The sequence below is a fragment of the Accipiter gentilis genome, chromosome 5 (genome assembly GCF_929443795.1).
Source record: "Accipiter gentilis chromosome 5, bAccGen1.1, whole genome shotgun sequence".
NCBI classification, from domain to species: Eukaryota; Metazoa; Chordata; class Aves; order Accipitriformes; family Accipitridae; genus Astur; species Astur gentilis.
Window position 1 is genome coordinate 41,851,459 of NC_064884.1, and position 23,481 is coordinate 41,874,939.

A 23,481-nucleotide genomic window follows, 5' to 3' on the forward strand; every position below is an offset into this window, starting at 1 on the left:
TTTGTAAAATCAGACAAACTTTTCCCCAATTTGGGGAGTAATAAATTCTCAGCACTCTTGAAATCATGGTTAGTGGTTTATCATCTTAAAAGGGACAGACACTGGTGTAGCTAGAAGTTGCATTTCTGGAGTTGCAGTGCATTAAGGTAGTTCACTTGCTTCATTGCTTCTAATTTACAAGTGTTACACAGTAAGAGAGTGGGAGGTTTTGGGGAGTGGAGACACAAAAAGATCAGCATTTAAGGAAATGGGTGTTTAATTCTGTTTTGATTAAAATTGTCTGTTGTAACAAAGGCAGGATTGCATTGTGGGCAGCTGCATGATTATCAACTGACTTTGAGTCCGTTCTATTTCACGGGGAGATGTTTAAGGCTATGTCTGGGGGGTGGAGGTGAGTTTCTGAGTGCACCATTGCACCTTCCTCTTTAAAGTAAAAGGTCACAGTTCATTTCTGTTGTAAATAGCTGGGTCATATTTTTTTCCAAATGGATGAGTGATCTAGAGACTTGGCATCAAACCCCAGTTAAATAGTTTTGTCAGCTGTTGGTGACTTTAACTTCCTGGAGCATTTTAGATAACACTTTTTAAATCAGCATGAAAAAGCTGATAGCATTGCTTAGTCCACTTTTTTTTCCTCCTTGGAAAAAAATTTACTATTCAACATTTAACATACACCACAAAACCCTTGAGCCCTTTACTTGTCCTGGTGAAAGTAGCTCTGTTGTTCCAGGTGGGATCATTGCTGTGTCTGTGCGTGTACGTGTATGTGCGTTCTCCCTTCTGCTCCAGACTCTCTAAGCTCGATCCTGTAGCTTCGCTGGCTCACCTCCTTCTCTGTAGACTAGCTTGCAGACACACCGAGAGCCTGTGTAGTAATGCTTGCTTTTATTTTTTTCCTCTCTTCCACTCTTGTTATATTTTTACTTTCTTTTTTTTCTTTGTGATGTGACGTTTTCAGCTGATGTATTGAAAGCAAACCCTTCTAATTTTGGAGTCCAGATCACAAGAGTGAGTTTCTTTCTACTAGTGTCTATAGCTGTATTTTTTTTTTGTGTGTCCTTCCCTCTGATTTTGGTAACGGTCAACCACATTTAGCAAATACAATTAGGTAAGAGAATCCTCTGTCTTGTCAAATCTTCCCCTTTTTCACAAAGCAATGTTCTCTTTACATTGGGCCAACTTAATTCCTCCAATTTGAACTTCAGGTTAGTTTTCAGATCCACTGTTTGCATGTGTACTGGTCTGACTCTGCTCCATTAGAGAGGCAGAGTCTGCCAGCCAGATGGTCCATTTAGAATCCACCAATGATTTGTACATCTTGTATGAGATTTTTTCTAAAGTAACTACTGCTTTGAGTACCAATAGTCTTTCAGGCCCTTCATGAAATGCCTGAAAAATACAAAACTTGTTCAAAAGCTGGGTACATGGTGCTTTCTGGAATAGGGCCTTTTGAAAGGGTTTCAAATTGTGCACCAAAAAAAAAGAAAAATTAATCCCCTAGGATGGCAGAGTTCTGTCTTTGCTGCTTTCTGTTACTTAAACTTCTGTAGACCACTCTTTAAAACAAACAAACAAAAAAACCAAATTGCCTTGTGAATTTTCACAAGTATTCAAAGGAAAAACAGCAGCCTCTTTTCCTAGTGCTTTGAGACAAGGACTTTCAAAAATTTTCTGAAGTCTTGAATGCTTGATATCTATTAGAATTGGATATCTAGATTTCCTCAGTGACATTATGATGTTTGAAATTCGTTGGGTTTGAGTTTACTTCCTCATGTGATAAGATTTCTGGAGAACTTAGTCTTTCTGTCCTCCAAAGTATTAAACCCCAGAAGACCCCACTGCATTTTAGAGCGTTTTGTTTCTTGAGATACTGTCTCAGAACTACTGTCAGGAGAGCAAGTAACTGTTTGTGGTGTATGTTGTATTATTTATTTGCTTACTGGAATCATTTGCATGGGATTTTTGGCACCTTCTCCAATGTAATTTGTACATTGCTTTTGTAAGATATTATACCTGGGTAACTCTCTTGCACCAGCTAATCCCTTTCTGTTCTTTGGCCCATGCTATTAAGACTTCTGTCATGCACTGTTTGTCAAGTACATTTGTACCCTGCAAGAGCAGCAAAGTAAGCAGTCTTGTTTTTTCCCTTCTTTCAGAATTTGCTTGTTGCTTTGAAATCAGCTTTATTGTACATGCTAAAGAAAACCAGTAATGATTGGAAATGCATATATACAGACTTGAAGTTACAGCCAAAAGTGATCAACAGTTGTCTTTTCATTTAGCTACTGGGAGGATGGCAATGTGCTCCATTTGGTTTGTTGAGCTAGAATGCTGTTGCTCCATCCTAGCTCAATAAATGTTACTGGGGAGGGGCTTTACAGCATACTTTCCAGTGCTACAGCAAAGAGATGCTTTCAGACACTTCACCACAAACAGCTTTTATCTAATCTGTTCCTGGTTTCTTTTGCCTCAGAGGTTAAAAGATCTCAAGCAAAGGGAATTTGCTCGCAATGTCTCTTCAAGATCACGTAAAGATGAGAGGAAGCAGGAGAAAGCCCTCCGGCGTCTACATGAACTCGCTGAACAGAGGAGGCAGCCTGAATGGTGAGTACGGGTGATCCCCGAGCACCCTTGGAGCATGTGTGCGGGAGTCCTGCGTGGGACTGCAGCCTTTTGCTGTGCTGGCATTCTTGCTCCTGTAATCCTGCACAAGTTTTGAGGGCAAAGCTTCACACTTAAGTTTGGCCTCATGCTGTGGTTTTGGTATGAGTGAATTCACTAAACCAGTAGTCCAGAGCATCCCCAAACTGCTTTATCCAGCAATACTTTTTCTTTAATTACTTAATGTTGTTAAAAAATTCAAATGGCTGTATAATGCTATTTTAATGCATATTTCTTGGATACAAGAGTACTTGAAATGTGTAAAAGACAGTTTTAGATGAGGCATGAATCCAACTGCAGAGGTGTACAAATGGCAGTCAGCTGTTTTCTCTGTTTTAACTTGTTCATACAGTGCTCCTGGAAGTGGGCCTATGTTCAGAACCACCACGGTGGCTGTGGATGAGGAAGGTGGAGATGATGATGATTCTGCAGCCAACAGCAGCTCTTTCATCCAGACGACTTCTGGCCAAGCTACAGAGATGACTGTGGACAGAGGTTTCCTAAACACTGGACAAGTTGGTGGCACTGTTATGCCAAGCCAAATGCCCATCCAGACAGCACAAGCAATCAGTTTTGGCATTAAGAGTGCTTTGGGAACTCCACTGCAGAAGATAGGCGTGTCATTTTCATTTGCTAAGAAGACTCCAGTAAAGCTTGAGACCATAGCTTCTGTTTTCAAGGACCACGTGGAAGAATCAAGTTCTGCAGATGGAGCAAAAGCTGATGAGAGAGGGTCCTCAGATGCAGGGAGCCTGCAGAAATCTGGCGAGGGAGAAAGCACAAATAGTTCTGATGGCAAGGCAGAGGAAGATGACCAACATGACAAAGATAGTGGGTCTCTAGCCACTACGTTATCTAAACTGAAAAAGATGAGACGAGAAGATGGACCAATGGCAGTTGAACCAGAATACTACCACTATATTCCCCCAGCCCACTGTAAAGTAAAGCCTAATTTTCAATTCCTGCTTTTCATGAAGTCTACCGAACAAATGGAAGCTGAAAATGTGAACAAAAAAACCACACATGAAGTTAAAAAGGGTAGTTCTCCAAAACCCAAACCCGGCAAGCATACAGAGAAGGCTGCTGAGAGCACGGGGCAGCAGAAGGAGCAGAGTACTACTGAAACTGCAGCTCAGCAGAGCAAAACAGAGCTAAAAGAAGTCCTAGAAAATGCAAGTATGCAGGAGAACAAGCATCTTACAGAGAGCAATCTTCTTGAGCCAGACACTACTAAAGAAGTCGCTCAGCCTGTCCCAAGCTGTAAAGAAGTCTCTGAAGGACCAAAGCATCCAACAGGACCGTTTTTTCCTGTTCTGAGTAAAGATGAGAGCACGACTCTCCAGTGGCCTTCGGAGCTTCTCATATTTACCAAAGCAGAACCATCTGTTTCATACAGCTGTAACCCCCTGTATTTTGATTTCAAGCTCTCTCGCAACAAAGATGCTAAAGGTAAAGGAGCAGAGAAATCCAAGGATCCAGGGGGTCTTTGTAAAGATAACATTCCAAGCACAGAATCTGGTGAGATAAGCAAAGCCAAGGAAGCAGAAAGTGCAACTAACAGTTCTGCTCTAAAAATGGAAAACAAATCTCTGTCCACCTGTGGCTCCCAGAACAAGCAGGAGTCCAATTTGGCAAGCATTAGTAAGGGAGAGGGAGAGGACAGTGGTAAAAGCATAACCGGTAAGAGTAAATCTGGAAGATCCCATAAACACAAAAAGAAAAAGAAGCACAAAAAGTCCAGCAAACACAAACGTAAGCACAAGGAGGAAGCTGATGAGAAGGGCCGAAAAACTGACCCAGGGGAAGAGAAACCCAAGAAGCGGAAAAGACACAGGCACAAAAAAGGCAAATCCTCTTTTTCTACTGAATCAGAACGGGCACTAAACACCGAACTGTCTGAAGACTGTAGCCATTTCCAGAAGAAAAAGCGGTGCTCTCAGGAGTCCCAGAGGAAGTCTCTGTCTGCTGAAGAGGGAAGCAGCGGTAAAAAAGAGGATAGTGGTAACTCCTGCCAAGAGCACGGCAGCAAAAAACACAAGGCTGACCTGCAGCAGTTATCTGCTTTGAGGAGACGATGTTCGGCTCCTTCCCTGGGCAGGACCAGCCGCAGGAGCCGGCAGAGCAGCGGGGACTATGACAGCGATGAGGGCTCTCACAGGAAGCACTGCAGGCAAAAATCCCCGTCGCAGTACAGTGACGACTATGACTCTGGCAGCGACCACTCCAGGAGCCGCTCCAGGTCGGGGCGGAGGCACTCCTCTCACAGGTCCTATTCAACCAGCTCTGATGCTTCCTCAGACCATAGCCGGTACAGCCGTCGGAGAAGTTACTCAGATGATAGCTATAGCGATTACAGTGACCGGTCAAGGTGCCATTCAAAGCGGTCCCATGACTCAGAGGATGACTCTGACTACAACAGCTCAAATCACAGATCAAAGCGACGCAAGTACTCCTCTTCTGAGGATGACTACAGCTCAAGTAGGAGCAGGTCAAGGAGTCGAAGCAGGAGCCGAACCCACCCTCGAGGCAGGTCAAGAACAAGGAGCCGGGGCAGAACACGCAGCAGCAGCTGCAGCCGCAGTCGAAGCAAGAGGAGAAGCCGAAGCGTAACGGGTCGCAGCTGGAAACGGAGCCGCAGCTATAGTAGGGATCGCAGCCGCAGTACGAGAAGCCACTCGCAGAGATCTCTCTCGCGAAAGGGCTCTCGAGGCCACGAGAGCCCTGAAGAGAGAAGGTCCGGGAGAAGAGACTTCATCAGGTCAAAAATATATCGCTCGCAGTCTCCTCACTATTTCCGGACAGGCCGAAGTGAAGGATCATCGCTGAAGAAAGAGGATGGCAAAGGAGAGGATCTGAAAGGATCTGGCTCGCTCTCCCAAAACAGCAGCGGCTCTGGCACGGGGAGGGCCTCAGAAGGTGACTGCAGTCCAGAGGAGAGAAACTCAGTCACTGCAAAACTTCTCCTGGAAAAGATTCAATCCAGGAAGGTTGAGAAGAAGCCCTGCGTCGCTGACGAGATGCTGGCAGGGGCAAACAAGGTGGGCATAAAGCTCAAAGATCCTCCCCAGGGCTACTTTGGCCCGAAACTTCCTCCTTCCTTAGGCAACAAACCGGTTCTCCCCTTAATTGGGAAATTGCCAACCGTTCGAAAACCAAATGCCAAAAGATATGAGGAGTCTGGCTTGGAGAGGGGCGAGGAACAAGAGCTGTCAGATTCTGAGGATGTTTCCCAAGGCATTGAGGAGTCTCAGTTGGCTGGCCAGTCTCTCCTGGAAGAAGTGGTGATGGTAATTCAGGACAAACCTCTGGATGAGCAGAAACGCGACGAACCTGCCGTGGAAGTGCCGTCCATTCCCCTCGAAGCACCAGCGCTTCCTGAGTGCTTTGGTTCTGGAGATCTGGTCATGCCACACAACTTCCTCTCGGATCCGAGCGATGGTGATGGGCTAGAACCTATGGACGGGGGCAGCCAGCCGGTCCCAGTGGAAACCAGTATGATGCCCTTAGTTCCAGATGTCGAGCACTTTCCTGGCTATGTGCCTCAGAGTGGGGAGCCAAGCATTGAAGGGGATCGGGAAGGAGGAGAAGACTCCTCTCTAGCACCACTCGAAAGCCAGCCGATCACTTTTACACCTGAAGAAATGGAGAAATACAGTAAGCTGCAGCAAGCTGCTCAGCAGCACATTCAGCAGCAGCTTCTGGCCAAGCAGGTCAAGGCCTTTCCTGCCTCAGCGGCCCTGGCGCCGGCAGCGCCTGCCCTGCAGCCCATCCACATTCAGCAGCCAGCGGCAGCATCCGCGACCTCCATCACCACCGTGCAGCATGCCATCCTGCAGCACCACGCCGCCGCAGCCGCCGCTGCCATTGGGATTCACCCTCACCCCCATCCCCAGCCTCTCGCTCAGGTTCATCATATACCCCAGCCACACTTGACACCTATTTCATTATCCCACTTGACCCACTCGATTATTCCAGGGCACCCTGCTACGTTTCTAGCCAGCCACCCCATCCACATCATTCCGGCATCAGCTATCCATCCGGGCCCCTTTACTTTTCATCCGGTTCCTCATGCTCTTTACCCAACCCTTCTTGCCCCAAGACCCGCTGCTGCTGCGGCCGCTACAGCGTTACATCTTCACCCTTTGCTGCACCCCATTTTCTCAGGACAGGACTTGCAGCATCCACCCAGTCACGGCACATGAAGGACAAAATGAAGTAACCTTGGAGGAAAGAGAATATTTTGCATTTTGGGAAGGGGTTGAAGTTGATCCAGCTGGCAGGTGAGGCCTGAGAATTTCCTTTCAATCTTTAGCAGCCAAAGAAGCCAAAGGCTCGAGGGCTGGGTAGCAGCAGGCGGCGGGTCAGTTTGTAAGTGTTGTGTATATCCGCTACCAGGGACTGTCTCGCGTCCCCAACACCTCCGTGCACATACAAGCACTCTGTCCTGGAAGAATCATTTCACGTGTAGACCAGCAAGACACTTGGAAAGGCTTTATTTCCCTGGATTCTTACACTTGGTCATCTTCCTTCTGCCGCCTTGTATATGATAAATGAGATTTCATACACACTAATAGGTCTCTCAAAATCCTTTTAATGAGGTCATCTAATTAAAATAGTCAGCATGATTGAATCTGGCTTGTAATCAGCGATAAAACATTCAGTAACTGACAGCTGTGGATCCTGGCGAGGAGACTGATGGAAGGGGCAGTGCCACTCTTGTTTTGGCTGGGCCAGTACCAGTTTTCAGGCATTACAGGAGACTTCTTGGCACCCTATCACTGCATATGTAGGGTTTGGGTGTTGTTTTTTTTCCTCTCGGTGTGAGCAGCAAAGGTGGAATTAAGATCTTATTTTAAAGCTGAAGAGAGGAGCTGTGCCTGTGCCCAGAGCTCCAACCCTTCTCCATCCTGCATTAGCATTCTCCTGCGCAAGGACTGCACCTTGACGCCTTCCGGATATCCTGGACTGGAGAGAGGTCCTCAGTTTGGGGCTGGTGATTTCAATGTGGGCTTTGACTGCTCTTCTCCTGGGTGGGGGGTGTGGGGGGGGAAGGAATATCACTCTGACTTCCATCTTTTGTGGTGTTGGGAAAGAGGCACTCAGATGAGAGAAGGAGAAAAATACCTTTAGGAATTGAAGCAATACAGAGGACTGGGGAGAGTGGCTGGAGTATGTAAAGTGTATTCTTTCCTCTGTAATACTGATGGTTTCCTTATTAATTTATAGGATTTTTTTTTAATGTAAAGAATTGCACTGAACTCTGTAAACAAAGATGCTGCTTTTTGTAGCTCATATAAAAAGGTTACATTTGTAGTATATCGCAATAATATTTTTTACAGCCAGTTCTTTTAGTGGTACTTGTTCTGGTGGCTTTTGTGTAAATATGTTTGCTGTAGGTGAAATAAGACACTTGTAAAGGTTCAACTTTATAGTTTCAGCTAGATGCAAAATGACTAAGCATGTATATTTTATCAAGCTCATGTATTTTTGAAGTTTTTATGTACTATAAAATGTAAAAAAAAATAATCTTCATTTAGCATTTTGCAGAAGAAGAAAAAATGTGAGACTTGGACTAGGTGAGGTGCGTGGATGACACCGGTGACTCTAACAGCTAATGAACGGCATCGCATTGGAAGGCGATGGCGGCTGCCAGCTTTGCAGAGGAAAGCAGCCCGGGCATGCTGCGCAGTCCTCATCTTTGCTAAGCAGCTGCTTATAGGAATCGACACTGGAGGCAGTCTGAGGAGTGGCAGGAATTTGGGTTGTCTCCCAGAGTATAAAATACTGCCTGGCCCCCCCCCCCCCCCTTTTTTTTTCTCTTTTCTCCCCCCCCCCCCCCCCCCCCCCCCCCCCCGCCCCGGGGTTTGAATGGGTGATTTGCAGGTGCCAGCCTGGCTGTGCAGCTCAGTACAGTCTTCTGGTGAAGGAAGAGCCTTTTAACCATAACTGTTTGCCATCGTACACGCAGGGAGAGGTGGTTTAGAACTAATCTGTTCAGGCTGTGCCTGCCTGTGATGTTCCATAAGGGATTTCTCTGTTCGTTCCGGCATCGTCCACTGGCTGCAGATAACACTAACCGTGGGAAACTTCTCCATCCACGAGCTCTTCCTATTGCACCAGGACGAGTTGCTGCTGTTCCCGCTGACCTGGGCGTTTCAGGTTCAGGTCCTTCTTGTGTTAGAGCTGTTCAGGGGCACCTCACGGTGCTTTGTAGGGCCTGATTTCAGAGCAGGCAGGCAGACCTGCTCCTACCTGCCAAACCAGGCAGGAGCAGGCAGCCAGGGGATGTGGCATCCGCTTCTCCATCCTCTCCCGAAGCGCAGCACTGAGACCCAGGGAGGGGGGCAGAGATTCAAAGGATCGAAAACTGTTGAGCTTCCTCACTCTTTAAATGAGAAACTTTGCATTTGTGCAGGTTGGACTGAAACACAATGGTCAAAAAAAGGGACTCAATTTCTCTGTAAATAATTAACAGAATACAGTATTAATGTCTCAATGCTGAGCTTCATTAGCTTCTAGATTCAATATGCGTGTTCTGGCACCCTTCACGCTGCAGTCAGGGGGTTTTTTTGACTTCCAGAGTAGTGCTAAAAATAATTAACCTATCATTACTTAACAAGCATAAACAGACTGTATTTAACTTTGTCACATAAGATATATATATAAATATATATATATGCTGTAAAATGAGGGGGAAAAAACCTTTCTAATAAACCAATGATTTGTGGAAAAAATGTGTGGTTGTGTGAGATGACTTGGAGCTGCTGCATCTGGTTGCAATGTAGCCTAGGGCTTTTTCCTAAAATAACAGTATTAGATGCTTGGTTTATCGAGTAAGACTACTTTTAATTGGAATACTTTGCTCGGAAGATACTGAGCTGGGTACAGAGAGTATTTTTTTTTTTTAATTTTTTTTTTCTTTAAAGGACATTATTTTGGGTAGGAGCCCGCAACGCAAGTGAGTTCTGCAAGTTCTCTCCTGGCACGATGCACCTGCCTGGTCAAACTGTGAAAGGTGAAACTAGGCAAGAAAGGGTGATTGTCAGTACTTTGGTGGCTGGATTGGCAGCGTGCCCAGGTGCTGAGCATCCCGGCCACCCAACCTTCCTGCTCTGTGCTCTCCTTGTGTGCTGTTCCTGCAGCCAGCCGCGGCAGTTGGGACGTCGGGGTGCTGCAACCAGTCTCCCTGCCCCACTCGAGGTAGCAGTGGCAGAGCAAGCCTGCGTGCTGTGGGTCAGCGCGGATCTGTAGCGGCTCAGACCAAAGGTCTGTCCACCCCTGGGTTCTTCTCTAACGGCAGCCAGAAGCAGGGTGGTGGAGGAGAGCACCAGCCCCTGCGAGCAGGGATGATGCCGCCTCTCCACGCTCCCCCAGCAGCAGCAGTTCATGATGTGAGCTCCTCGCATCTTTTTTTCCATCTCCCTCAGCAACTCCTGACCTGGGCTGCAACGTTATCGCTGCACTGGCTTCTTCTGGGAGGTGGCACTAACTCCCAGGCGAAGGCGGAGTGGGCAGCAGGGCCACCACCGCTGTTGTCTCTGAAGCCGATGGCTGAGCAGCGTCTGGCTTCTCTGGGTCTGTGTCACGGGGGATTGCCTGCCATGTCCCTCTCAGTCCCTGGGGCTTTAGCTGCTTTGGTGGTCATGCCCTGCTTTTTCAAGCCTGAATGAGTGCCCAAGGAGGCGAGTGCTCGGGGTGAGGAGCACCAGCCTCTCCTTTCTTAACTAAAGGTCCTGATTTGGTTAAAGGATGGTTGGCGTACGGGATGCAACCTGCCTCGGCCTGGGCTGTCCTCTGGAAGTGGAATGACAGTGTGGAAGTGTTGCAAAACCCAGGAAATTAAGTAATTTAATGGGGGAAAGAAGTAAGAGTTGCCTTAAAGCATTCTGGTGTGGGTTCCAGCTGGGTTTGGATGCTCTCTGCCGCCAGCTTGGGAAGAGACCTGAAGAGGAGCGGCTGCCACTTAGTGCAGACTTGTCCTCAGCGTGCTCCTCTCCCAGGGACATGGAGCTGAGCCGGGCTCAGCTAAACCCTTCCCAATCTTCAAAGCCCGAAGCTGGGGCTCAGCCCCAGCTTTGGGCAAATCCCACTGGTTTCTGATCGCAGCTACTCCACGGCAGCCAAGAGGCTGGAGCTGCCTTCCAGCTGCTCCTTTGGGCTGGTGCAGACCTGGTGCTGGGGGCCAAGGTGCTGCTTGGGCACTGCTGGGACCACCCTGTTCCCCCCTGGGGAGCCCAGAACCCCAAGACCCTCCATGGTCCCTGCCTCGCTTCCCACCTGCAGCTGCAGAGCAGATTGAAAGGATGAAAACCCCATTTCTGCATGGGGGGCCGGCTCGCAGTGAAGCGCTCCAGTGCCTCTCCCTGCCACCGGGTCCGGGTGGGCAAGAGGAGCCCCCGGCAGCTTGAGTGGCCTTAATCGAGCGCGTTTAAATTAACTCCGCAAGTGGGTTAAGCCGAAGGGGACACGTGGGTTTGGCCGAGCGGCTCTCGCAGCCGTCACTGCAGGGCTGGGCCCCAGCAGCTGCTGGAGACCCGACTTGGCATGCCGGGGTGCCTTTTCCTCCGCCGAGGACAAGGAGCCCCCTTGTTCCCTTGGCTGCGGATTGTCCCCTCGCCCTGGCACCCGTCCCTTCGCCGGAGCCGTTTCCCTGCGAAGCGCTGGAGCTCGGCGGCTGGGCTGCCCCGGCCCTGCTCTCTCCCCTTGGTTAGGGTTTTGGGGTGTCCCTGCCCTAGGGAAGGGGAGACAGTTTAGTGGCGATGCCCAACGCCGGTGGGGCGAAAGTGGGGAGCCAGGCGTCCCCCACCCCATGTCTGCTCCATCCAGCTGCGGAAGCGACCTCGGGGGACGATGGATGGGGCCCCTGCGCCCCATGGCCCCCCCTTCCTCCCCACTGTGTTTCCGCTGGCTGGGCTGCGGCCGCCTGCACCCCGAGATAGGCGTACTGTGGCACGGGCGGAGGGCTGGATTTGGCCCCAGCCTCCGGCGGAAGGAGGGTGGTGGGTGCAGGCTGTTGTGTCGCTTCCCGCCATGGCTGTGTGTCCCCCCCCCCAACCCCTCACCGTGTCCCCCCCGGTGGTACTGCCACCTCCTGCCCCCTCCCCTGCTCTGCCAGCCGGGCTGGGCACCCCTGTCCCCTGGCCAAAAGCAGTGTGTGTGTCCCCTGCACCCCCGTCCCCCTTTGGCTCCCTGGCAGGAGTGGCTGTGCACGTGGGGGGGGCCTTCCTGTGTCCCCCATCGCTGCCGTCCCCATTCCCAGCTGCGTCCCCTGAGATAAGCAGGGACAAGCTGGGAAGGGCTGGGACGGAGCTGCTGGCTGCATTTCGGGGAGAAGATGGGGGCTGCTGCTGCCCTGCTCTGGGCCCTGCTGCTCCTTGGGGGGCTGCGCTCAGTCCCCGCCCTGGGGCTCCTCCGGGACCCCCCTGACACCTATGAGGGACCCCCCGACAGCTATTTTGGCTTCGCCCTGGATTTCCACATGACTGAGAGCGGGTAGGGAGTCTCCGGGGTGCCGGGGCGGGGGATGGCACCCGTTCCCCCCACCCTGACACCCAGCTCTGCCCACCCCAGGCTCAGCGTGGTGGTGGGGGCACCCCGCGCCAACACCTCCCAGCCTGGCGTGGCTCAGGCCGGCGCCGTCTTCCTCTGCTCCTGGCCCACCAACGAGACCCTCTGCCATCCCCTCCCCATCGACACTGCGGGTGCGTGGGTGCCACGGGATGATGGGTGGGTGCAGGGGGGCGCTGCCAGCCCAGCACATTCCCCCTCTCCCACTCCCCCAGGGGATGAGACCGAGACCCAAAACACCTTGAAGCTCCACACCTACAAGTCGTACCAGTGGCTGGGGGCGTCCGTGACCAGCTGGGACGGCAAACTGGTGGTGGGTGCACCCGGCGGGTGGGTGGGCACCCTTGGGGGGTGGGAGTGGTGGTGATGGGGTGGGCACCCATCCTTTTCCCATCCCCATTCCCTTCCCCTTCCCCAGGCCTGTGCCCCACTGCAGCACTGGAACGCGATGGAGGGGCAACACGAAGCTTTCCGCACCCCGACGGGCACCTGCTTTGTGGGTGCCCCTGGGCTGCGGCACATCACCTGGTACTCGCCCTGCCGTGACCAGCTCATGGCCAGCGCTTACCGCGAGAGCTACTATGGTGAGGGGGGGGGGGGGGGGGGCTGGCTGTGGGTGCCCCCCACCCCTGGTCGGTCTGACCCTGCCCTGTGCCCGCAGCCTATGACAAGCGCTACTGCGAGATCGGCTTCAGCGCGGCTGTCACCCGGGTGAGAGGGGTGCCTGGGGAGGGGGGGGCAGCGTGCCCAGGGTGCCGCTGGGGATGTCCGTGGGGATGCCGCCAGGGATGTGGCTGGGGTGTGGGTGTCAGGGTGGGGGATGCTGGGGAGGGGGGGTGCCAGGATGGGAATGCCAGGATGGGAGATGCTCTGGTGATGATGCTTGGGTGGGGGATGCCTGGTGGGGGGGTTCCAGGATGGGGGTGCCCCAGGGTGGATGCTGACGCCAGGTCTTCCCTCAGGATGGCACGCTGGTGCTGGGTGCCCCTGGCGGGTACTACTTCATGGGTAAGTCCTGCCTGCTGGGCACTGCCACCCGGGCTGGCTGCTCCTGGGGCGCACTTTTGGGTGTGCCTTTGGGTGGGCATGGCAGGAGGAGGGCACCCAGGATGAGGCACCCAAGTACGTGCCACCCGGGGTGGCTGCCCTGTCAGTGCTGGTGCCCACCACAGTGTCCCGCAGGGCTCCTGTACTCGGTGGAGGTGGATGCCATCCTCACCCGCTTCCACGGCAAGTCCCTGCTGTGGCCAGAGGGCCCGGGGCTGCCCACGGAGGAACAGGTGTCCACGGACTATGAGGACGGGTACCGGGGTGAGCAGCGGGTATGGGGCAGCCCTGCCCCATAGTCAGCTCGTGCCATGGCACAGTGGGGGTCACCGGTGCCTGTCTCCCTGCAGGGTATTCGGTGGCTGTGGGTGAATTCGATGGCAATCCCAAAACCAAAGGTAAGGCTGGGGGGGGGGGGGGGAGACAGGAATGGGTCCTGGGCACCCCTGGGCTCCAGGGTGCCCTCCCCTCTCAAGGGTTCTGGGTTGTGCCAACCCAGGAGTCCTGTCCGTCTCTGTGCCCCCATGCCCACCCCAGTGCTGTGGTGGGGGCACTCAGGGCTCTCGTCCCCCGCAGAGTACGTGGTGGGGGTCCCCAACAAAAGCAACACGAGGGGCGAGGTGAGTGGTGCCCAGCTGCGTGGGGATGTCTGGTGGTGGGGACACCGCTGTGGCCGGGCACCCTGGGGTGGCACCCCAGGATGGGGACAGGGACGGGGCCTGACGCTGCTCTGGGCAGGTGGAGATCTTCAGTGTGGGGGTGACCCTGCGCCAGCTGCGGGGCATCGCCAGTGAGCAGGTAACCCCCTGCCCTGCGCCAGCACCCCACGGCACCCTGCCCCACTGCCCTGCCACCCCACAGCACCCACTGCACCCAGCTCCCACGGCACCCTGCCCCATCACCCCCAGTGCCTTTCCCACTGCCTCCAGTGCCCCCTTACCCCACTGCCCCCTTCCAGCACCCCATGGCTCCCTGGTGCCCATTGCCCCGTCACCCCACAGCGCCCAGCTGCCCCCCCCCCCCCCCCAGTGCTCCACAGCATCCCCACCCCATAGTATCCCAGCACCCCCCGCACCCCCAGCACCGACCTGCCCCCCCCCATCACCCAGTGCACCCCACAGCACCCCTGGCACAACCCCCGCCTCCCCCCCCCCCCCCCCGGTGCAACCCCCCCACCCAGACCCTTTCCAGGTGGCATCGTACTTTGGGCACACGGTGGCTGTGGCCGATGTCAACGGGGACGGGTGAGAGCTGGGACTGTTCCCCCCCCACACCCCAACCATCCCCCATGGGGGCACCCTGGGGTGCTGCCCCCTGCCTGGCACACCCCTGGGTGCCACCAGCCCCCAAACCTGGGGACCCTGACTCCGGTGCTGGGTGCAGGCAGGACGACGTGCTGGTGGGTGCCCCCCTGTACATGGCCCGGCGGCCCGATGGCCAGCGCAGCGAGGTGGGACGCCTCTACCTCTACCTGGGAGGGGGGCAACGGCCCCTCACCCGGCCCCCCCAGACCCTGACGGGCACCCACCCCTACGGCCGCTTTGCCGCCGCCATCGCCAGCCTCGGGGACCTGGACAAGGACGGCTACGGCGGTAACACCGGCCTGGCACGGGGGTGGTGGGAAGGGGGGGCTGTGCCAGGGGACATGCCACCCCCACCCGCGGTGCCCAGTCTAAACTGTTGAGGAAACTGAGGCACCGGGTGGGTGGCGGTGCCAGGATGGGGCACCCAGTTGGGTGCTCACATCCCCTGTGTCCCCAGATGTGGCCGTGGGTGCCCCGTTGGGGGGTGATAGCGGCAGGGGGCAGGTCTTCATCTTCCGCGGGCAGAGTGAGGGTTTGATGCCGGTGCCCACCCAGCGCCTCGACAGCCCCTTCCCTGGCCCGGCCGCCTTCGGCTTTGCCCTGCGTGGTGCCTCTGACCTGGATGGCAACGGCTACCCGGGTACGGCCCATCATGTGGCCACCACTGTGCCATGCCGGTGCCGCCCTGGTGCCACCCGCCCCATCACTGACCCCCTGCTTGTCCCTGCAGATCTGCTGGTGGGGGCTTACGGGGCATCCAAGGTGGCCGTGTACCGGTGAGTGCCCGTCCCGCCGGCTCCGGTGGCAGCATGGCCTGGGGGGTCCTTGCCCGGGTCCCCTGGCACCTCAGCGCTGTCCCCATGTCCCAGGGGACAGCCCGTGGTGGTGGCCCACACCCAGCTGAGTGTCCCTGATGGGCTGAACCCCGAGCTCCTGGCGTGTGTCCTGCCTGGCTCCAACACCCACGTCAGCTGGTGAGCCACGTGGTGGGGACACTGCCATGGGAACGCCGCTATTGGGGCATCACCGGTGTGGGGACATTGCCCTGGGGACGGTGGCAGGTCCCTGAGCACCCCTGGGTGCTGTCCCCCTCGCAGCTTCCCCGTGGTGCTGTGCGTCAGCGTGACGGGCCAGAGCATCCCCCAGAAAATCCGTGAGTGCCGGTGTCGTGCAGGGGGGGGACAAGGAGCACCACCGGTGTCATCAGGGGTCGCACTGCTGCCATGTCCCCCCCCACCCACTGTGCCATGCCAGGCCTTGAGGCGGAGCTGCAGCTGGACCGGTTGAAGCCCAAGCTGTCCCGGAGGGTCCTGCTGCTGCAGGACCACCAGTCGTCCTGGCACAGGGTGCTGGATCTGGCTCCGGGGACACCCCCCCTGTGCCACAACCTCACCGCCTACCTGCGGGTACGGGGACGGTGCCAGCATGGGCTGGCACGGGTGGGGATGGTGGCATCCCCAGCCCAAGGAGGGTGGGGGACAGGGATGGGGACAGTGGTATCCCCAGCCGGGATGGGGACAAGGTTGGGGACGGTGGTGTCCCCAGCCCGGGTGGGTGGGTCTGGGGTGCCGTCTGGGGTGCTCTGCCCATGGGTGCCCCCAGGATGAAGCCGACTTCAAGGACAAGCTGAGCCCCGTCGCCCTGAGCCTGAGCCTGGCGCTGTCCGGGGGGACCCAGGGGCTGGTGCTCTACGGGGACACCCTGGTGCAGGCGCAGGTAGGGGGGGACGTGGGTGAGCTGGGGACATCGTCACGGTGCCCCAGGGTGGGCTCATCCCCACGGTTGGGCCAGGGGACATGTGGGCGCCCCCACTCTGGGGCACCCACTGCCACTGCTGTGCTCTGGCTCCATGGTCCCCAGTCTGTCCCCAGTGGCCCCAACCCCTCCCTGGGACATAGCCCCTGTCCTCTCCGCTGTCCCCAGTGCTTCTGCGGGATGTCCCCCCTGCCTCCTCCACTGTCCCTGCTCCCTCCTTGGGTCCCCCACCGTCCCCATTGCTCCCCTGGGATGTGCCCCCTACCCTCCCTGCTGTCCCCAACCACTCCATGGGATGTCCCTTCCCCACTGTCCCTGCTGCCTCCTTGGGATGTCCCCCCAGTGCCACTCACTGTCCCCAGTCCCTCCCTGGGATGTCCCCTCTCTACCCACTGCTGTCCCCAAAGACTCCCCATCCTACATCCCCCACTGCCCCCCTCTCATCCGCCCCCCGCCAGACCCACATCATACTGGAGGACTGCGGCGATGACAACCTCTGCGTCCCCGACCTCCGCCTGGCCGCCGACACGTGAGCTCCCGGGTGGGTGAGGGTGGGTGCCCAGCGTCACCCCGGGGTGCTGAGCCCTGTCCCGGTGTGTCCCCCCAGGCCCAGCAGGCGCCTGCTCATCGGGGCAGAGGCCGTGCTGCGCCTGCGTGCCAACGCCAGCAACGTGGGCGAAGGTGCCTTCGAGGCCGAGCTGCGGGTGCAGCTGCCCCCCGGCACCCACTACCAGGCGGCCCGCAGCAACATCCCGGTAGGTGCCCGGCAGTGGGGGTCCCAGGGAGCTCCCGGGGTGGGGGTGGGGCTCACACCATGTCCTTGGTGGCCATCACCCTCCATGTGGGTGCCCGGTGGTGATGGGTGCCAGGGGGTGCAGAGGGTGGGGGGGCTCACGCCCTGCCCTTGGACCACACAGGTCCCTGGGGTTGTTGGTGCAAGGAGGGGGTCCATGATGTGTCACCCCCCCCCCCCCCCCCCCCCCGTGTGTGCACCCCATAGGGGCAGGAGAAGCTGAGCTGCAACCCCAGGAAGGAGAATGGGACCCATGTGGTGCTCTGTGAGTTGGGCAACCCCATGAAAGCGGGTGCCCAGGTAAGGGAATGTGGGTTCGCCCCAGCTGCGCCCATCACCCTGGCGTCGGGGCTGGGCATGGCCCCTGGCAGTGGTGGTTGGTCACCCACTCACCCTCCTGCTGCCTTCCCAGATCACCGTGGACATGGAGCTGAGTGTGTCCGGGCTGGAGGACATGGGTGATGCCATCACCTTCCAGCTCCAGCTGCGGAGGTGACACCGTGCCAACCCCCCGTCCTCCGTTGGGACCTGGGCACCTGGGACTTGGTGGCCTCAGCGTGTCCCCAGACTCGGTGGCCGTCTCTCACCCCAACCGTGTCCCCACAGCAAGAACAGCCCCAGCTCCACCAACGCATCGGTGGCGGTGACGGTGCCCGTGGAGGCGCAGGCGGAGATGGAGCTGCGAGGGTGAGGGTCTGGGGGGCCATGGGGGACCGGGGGGGGACCACGGGGGGACACTGACCCCTCTTTCCTGCCAGCAACTCCCTGCCTGCCACCACGGTACTGCCCGTGAGCTGGCACAAGGTGGAGGGCAGCCGGCGGCTGGAGGACCATGGCATCAAGGTGGAGCACGTCTACCAGGTAGGGTGCTGCACCCATGGGTGCCTGGGGGACTGTTCCCTCTGTCCCCTCTCTGGTGTCACCTCACTGTCCTTCCCCAGATCCACAACAAGGGTCCCAGCACCGTCAGCGGGGTCACCCTGCGCCTCACCGTCCCCCACCAGCTGGGTGGCCGCACTCTGCTCTACCTGCTGGAGCTGGGCACCGAGGGGGGCATGAACTGCACCAACCCACCCGGCCTCAACGCCGAGCAGGTAGGGTGCTGCCTGGGGACCGGCACCCACCCGCTGGGTGCTGGGTGGGTGTCAAGGTGGTGTGTCCCTCCCCTCCCCTTTATTTCCTTCCAGCTGGAGATCCCCCACCCCACGGGCGCAGCACCCCGAAATGGCACCCACCGGCGGGAGCGCAGGGAAGTGGAGGAGCCGCCGGGTGCTGGGCTGGAGGAGCCCATCCCCGTGGTGAGCGGGTGCTCCCTGGGGACCCTCAGCCCGTGACGGGTGCGGGGGCTGGGGGGGTGCTCCCCAGGGTGCTGGGGCGGGGGTCAGGGTGATGCCCGCCGTGTCCCGCAGGACTGCAGCAACGCCACGTGCGTGGACACCACCTGCTGGGTGTCCAGCCTGGCCAAGGACCAGCGGGCGATGGTGAGCGTCCGTGCCCTGCTCTGGATGGACACCCTGCAGCAGGTACTGTCCCCTGTTGGGGACAGGGAGGGGACAGGGCTGGCACTATGTCCCTAGGGTGTCCCCACCGTGTCCCCTCCTGCAGAGTGGTCCCGGGGGACCTGCAGAGAGCATCCCTGGGGACGCCGGGTGCGGGGTCACGGGTGCCCCGTTGGCTGCCAGCACCCTTGACGCCACGTCCCCATCTGTCCCCACGTGTCCCATGTCCATCCCCAGCGGGAGCACCTCCTGAAGCAGTTCCTCATCCATTCGCAAGCTTGGTTCAACACCTCGGCCATGCCCTACCGCGTCCTGCCTCGCGTCCTGCCCGCCGGCGAGGCCAAGGTAGGGCTGGCACAGGCTGGGGGGGGGCGGGAATGACACAGGGACAGGCTGTGGTGGCAGCGATGTCACCCACCCGTCCCTCCGCAGGCTGTCACCAAGGTGGTGCGTGCCAGCCCTGGGGGCGAGGGGGCCGTGCCGGTGTGGTGGGTGGTGCTGGGGGTCCTAGCTGGGCTCCTGCTCCTCACCCTCCTCATCCTCCTCATGTGGAAGGTGAGTATGTGGGGGGGGGGGCAACGACACTGGGGACACCGGTGACACCCCGCCATGCTGGTAGGACCCCAATGGCACTGAAGTGACCCATGAAATGGGAGACCCAGCCCTGGGGGTGGGGGGCAGCACCAGGAGTGATGCCATGGGGTCCCCTGGGGGTGATGCCGTGGGGTCCCCTGGGGGTGATGCCATGGGGTGCCCCAGGGCCGGGTTGTCACCGTGTCCCTCTTCCAGGCGGGTTTCTTCAAGAGGACGCGGCCACCGACCGAGGAGGACATGCAGGAGCTGGCGCCCAGCCAGGCCCAGGAGCCGGAGGGTGCCCAAGGCTAGTGGGGTGCCCCTGCCCCCCCCCACACCACGGCATGTCCCCCAGCCCAGCCCCCATGTCCCCAGCACCCCTGGGTGCCAATGGGGCACAGCACTTATGTCCCCTCCCCAATGTCCCCCGCACCCCTGGGTGCCAGCACCCCACTGCTGCTCCTGGGCAATAAACCTCTGCCTGGCACCCTGGTGGCTCCTGTGGGGTGACATGGGGGTGCCCCCCCTTGGGACCTGTGCTGGAGGCGGGGGGGGGGGGCCGGGGAGGGGCAGATGTGGGGGTGAATAGGGACAGGGGGTGCCTTTTGGGGACCTCCGTGTTCCTTTTAGGGTGCCCCAGGGAACTGTGTGCCTCCGCGCAGGCCTGGCGGGTGGGTGCTGGGGGGGGCACAGGGGTGCAGGAAATGGGGATCGAGGAGGGGGGCTGGTACCGGGTGGGTGCCAGGGTGGGGGGGACGTGGGTGTGGTGGCGGTGTTGGGGGGTCAGTGCTGGGGTCTGGTGCAGTACTGGGGTGGTTGGTGCTGGGGGGGGGGGATGCAGTGTTGGGGTGCTGGTGTGGTACTAGGGGGTGGGTGCTGGTACTGGGGTCAGTCCCAGGATGCTGGTGCTGGTACCGGGTGCTGATACTGGGACTCGAGGTGGTACCGGGGGTGGATCCTGGGATGCTGGTGCCGACACTGGGTGTCGGTGCCGGTACCGGGGTCAGTCCCGGGATGCTGATGCCAGTATGGAGGGTTGGTGCCGGTACCGGGGGTGGGTAAGAGGGGGTGGGTGCCAGTACCGGAGTCAGTCCTGGGATGCCGGTGTGGTACCGGTTGCTGATCCTGGGGCTCGAGGCGGTACCGGGGTCAGTCCCGGGATGCCGGTGCCGGTACCGGGGGTGGGTAAGAGGGGGTGGGCGCCGGTACCGAGGGGGGGGGGGGTAAGAGGGGGTGGGCGCCGGTACCGGGGTCGGCCCCGGGATGCCGGTGCCGGTACCGACCCCCGGTGCCGGGGCTCGGGGCGGTCCCGGGGGTGGGTCCGGGGGTCCGGGGCGGTGCCGGGGGGGTGGGGGCCGGGGCGGGGCGGGGCGGGCGGCCGTGCCCGGCGGCTCCGGCAGGTGGAGCCCGGTCCCCGCGGCGGCGGCGGCGGCGGCGGCGGCTGGCGGAGCGGGCCGGGCCGGGCGGGCCGGAGCATGGCGGGGTAACGGTGCGGAGCGACCATGCGGCCCCGCCGCCTCCTGCCGCCGCTGCCGGTGCTGCTGCTGCTGGTGACCGCGGGCGGGCGGCGGGCGCGGGGCGCGGCGGAGCCGGGAGCGCACGGTGAGAGCGGCCTTTGTGTGCGGGGGGCGGCGGCGGCGGCGGGGGGAGGCGCCCGCCCCCGCCCCGACCCGCCCCGACCCCCGGCGGCCCCTCCATCCCCCCCCCCCCCCCCCCCCCCCCCATCCCCGCCTGCCTGACCCCCATCCCGCCGGGGACCGGCCCCCCCACCCCGGTCCGGGTCCCCCATCCCCGGGTCCGCCTTCCCCCCCCCCTCCCCCAACCCCGCTCCCCGCCCCGGTCTGTCTGTCTGTCTGTCTGCTCCCCCCCCCCCCCCCCACCTCCGCCGCCCCGTCTGTCCGTCCGTCTCCCCCTCTCCCCGGGAGGTTCCGGCTACCGGCGGGCATAGGGTGCTGGGTGGGGGTCCTGGGAAGCGCCTGGGGGGTGCAGGAGGGTGGGTGGGGGTCCTTGGCAGTGGCAGGGGGGGTGCGGCTGGGTGGGTGGGGGTCGTGGGCAGAGCTTGGGGGTGCAAGAGGGTGGGGGCGGTCTCAGGTCACGGGGTGCGGGATGGTGGGTGGGAGGCCCCGGGCAGTGCCAGGGGATGCAGCGTGATGGGTGGGGGTCCCAGGCCAGCAGGTGCCGGGATGGTGGGTGGGGGTCCTGGGCAGCGCCTGGGGGTGTAGGAGGTTAAATGGGGGCCCTGGGCAGAGCTTGGGGGTGCAGGAGGGTGGGTGGGGGTTCTGGGCAGAGCCGGGGATACGACATGGTGGGTGGGGATCCCACGCTATGGGGTGCGGGATGGTGGGTGGGGGTCCTAGACAGAGCTCGGGGGTGCAACAGGGTGGGTGGGGGGCCCAGGCTGTGGGGTGCAGGATGATGGGTGGGGGTCCTAGACAGAGCTCGGGCGTGCAACAGGGTGGGTGGGGGGCCCAGGCTGTGGGGTGCAGGATGATGGGTGGGGGTCCTAGACAGAGCTCGGGGGTGCAACAGGGTGGGTGGGGGTCCTGGGCAGTACCAAGGGATGCGATATGGTGGGTGGGGGTCTCAGGCCAGGGACTACAGGAGGAAGGGAGGGAGGGTGGGTGGGGGTCCTGAGCAGCACCCAGGGGTGCGGGATGGTGGCGCATCCTGGGCAGGGTGTGAGAGTCACCCCACTGCAGGCACCTCTGCCCGCTCTCAGTAGGCAGGGTGGGCCTTGGGGTGCAGCGTGCCACTTTGGGGTCCCCGTGGCTCCTGTAACCCCCCCACCCGCACCCCAAACCCTCCTGGCAGTGCCCCTGTGCCAGGGCAAGGTGTGCCTGGGGGGTGAGGCGGGGGGCAGTGGGGTGAGGGGGGTCCCTGACCCCGGCATGGCCGCGGCCCTGACCTGCCCGTGCTGGCTCAGCTTTCCAGCTGGGGTCACCGGTACCCATGCCCATCCCCATGGGGTGACAGCCGTGACAGGGTGCAGGCCTGGATGCCTGGGTCCCACTCCCACGCCGGTGCCCCCGCCCACCCATCATGGAGCCGTGGAGTCATACTGGGAGGCACTGGGGACCTGGCGGGGTGCCAGCGTGCCCCACGGTGGCCGTGCCACCGGCTGGGGACTCCTTGGCGGTGGTGGTGGGGCTTCTGCCCGTGGGAGCAGAGAGTGGGGGACTGGACGCCCCATGCTGGGGGGGGTGGCACCTTGGCCCCCCCTCTCCAGAAGACACGGAGGGGGGGTGGCCGTTGGTGCCAGCTGTCCCCCGGCAGCTGCAGGTGGCCGGCGTGTGGCCGCAGGGACATTCCTGCCCCCCTGGTGCCGGCTGTCCCTGGTATGTGGGGGGAATGCCCCAATCTCCCCCCCCCCACCCACGCCCGCCCCCCCCCCCCACCTCATCACCAAAGCAGCTGCTGCAAATTCCTCCCCTCGCCCATTGCCACATCTGGGCGACATCTGGGCGGAGGGGGCGAGGAGGAGGCAGGGGAGGGTTGGCTTGCCCAGTGGCGCGAGGGCTTTTGGGGGGCAGGATGCTGCTGGAGGGGGGGACACGGGGTCCCGAAAGCGCTCGGGGCCGTGGGATGAAGGAGGTCGTTGCCAGGGTGACAGCGCCTGAGCCGGGCCGGCTGCCAAGGGCTGCGGGCTCATGCGCAGGATGGCGCCGGCACGGGGGGGCCGGGGGCACGGGAGGGTGTGGGGTTCCCCAACCCCCCCGCAGCTGTGCCCACCCCGCCCTGTATTGGGGACTAGGGTGGGGAACCTGTCCCTGGGCTGCTGGTGAGGCCCACTGGGATGGAGACCCCCCCAAACTCGTGACACGTGTGACATGCACCCTGAGGGGGAATGGCCCTGCCTGGCCCCTTGCAGGGGATTTTGGGAAGGACACGACTTGGTGGCCCCACCGGCGTGGGCACAGCTCCCTGGAGCAATTAGCCCCCATCCACCCGCTTCAGGGGGGCACAGGGGTGATGCCCATGCCCCCCAGGATGGTGCCCACTGTCCTGCTGGGATGGTGCCCGGCATCCTACTTGGATGGTGCCCACAAACCTGCCAGCAAGGTGCCTGCTACCCTGCTGGGATGGTACCTGTGACCTTACTGGGGTAATGCCCATGACCCACTGGGATGGGTCCCACCATTCTGCTGATATGGGTCCCACCACCCTGCTGGGATGGTGCCCATGACCCACCAGGATGGGTCCCACCATTCTGCTGGGATGGTGGCCATGACCCACCGGGATGGGTCCCACCATTCTGCTGGGATGGTGGCCGTGACCCACCGGG

At 59.5% G+C, this 23,481-nt stretch overlaps 2 protein-coding genes and 1 long non-coding RNA gene across 9 annotated transcripts in view; all 3 read left to right on the forward strand.

Annotated features, from left to right (window-relative positions):
* GPATCH8 (G-patch domain containing 8) overlaps positions 1 to 8,484 on the forward strand; it is a 57,200-nt gene extending 48,716 nt beyond the window's left edge. For 4 of the 5 annotated variants that reach the window (XM_049799538.1, XM_049799541.1, XM_049799540.1 and 1 more), the window contains 3 exons: positions 959 to 1,008; positions 2,474 to 2,604; positions 3,014 to 8,484. In XM_049799538.1, the coding sequence (XP_049655495.1) occupies positions 959 to 1,008; positions 2,474 to 2,604; positions 3,014 to 6,863 (4,031 nt within the window). In that variant the 3' untranslated portion in view covers positions 6,864 to 8,484. The remainder of the gene's footprint in view (positions 1 to 958; positions 1,009 to 2,473; positions 2,605 to 3,013) is intronic. The other variant, XM_049799539.1, reaches the window with a different exon arrangement.
* Positions 8,485 to 9,600: 1,116 nt separating this feature from the next.
* Positions 9,601 to 10,943, forward strand: LOC126038524 (uncharacterized). The gene is made up of 2 exons (XR_007506019.1): positions 9,601 to 10,236; positions 10,410 to 10,943. It is a non-coding gene; the product is annotated as an uncharacterized LOC126038524 (long non-coding RNA).
* Positions 10,944 to 11,930: 987 nt separating this feature from the next.
* On the forward strand, positions 11,931 to 19,686 carry ITGA2B (integrin subunit alpha 2b). Of its 3 annotated transcripts, XM_049800319.1 has the most exons (30): positions 11,932 to 12,153; positions 12,232 to 12,362; positions 12,444 to 12,541; positions 12,647 to 12,812; positions 12,890 to 12,939; positions 13,191 to 13,236; positions 13,411 to 13,539; positions 13,626 to 13,673; positions 13,852 to 13,895; positions 14,014 to 14,073; positions 14,467 to 14,519; positions 14,659 to 14,867; positions 15,037 to 15,219; positions 15,310 to 15,355; positions 15,449 to 15,553; positions 15,677 to 15,732; positions 15,834 to 15,985; positions 16,182 to 16,295; positions 16,793 to 16,863; positions 16,942 to 17,089; positions 17,335 to 17,427; positions 17,540 to 17,619; positions 17,734 to 17,814; positions 17,886 to 17,988; positions 18,069 to 18,221; positions 18,315 to 18,425; positions 18,537 to 18,650; positions 18,864 to 18,971; positions 19,059 to 19,181; positions 19,416 to 19,686. In XM_049800319.1, exons 1-30 carry the CDS (start codon positions 11,996 to 11,998, stop codon positions 19,509 to 19,511), a joined length of 3,129 nt encoding a protein of 1,042 aa, XP_049656276.1. In that variant the 5' UTR covers positions 11,932 to 11,995; the 3' UTR covers positions 19,512 to 19,686. The 3 variants fall into 3 exon arrangements, with proteins under 3 accessions (XP_049656277.1, XP_049656276.1, XP_049656278.1); XM_049800320.1 differs by lacking the exon at positions 16,182 to 16,295 and having other exon boundaries at positions 11,931 to 12,153; XM_049800321.1 differs by lacking the exon at positions 12,232 to 12,362 and having other exon boundaries at positions 12,040 to 12,153.
* The last annotated feature ends 3,795 nt before the right edge of the window (positions 19,687 to 23,481 follow it).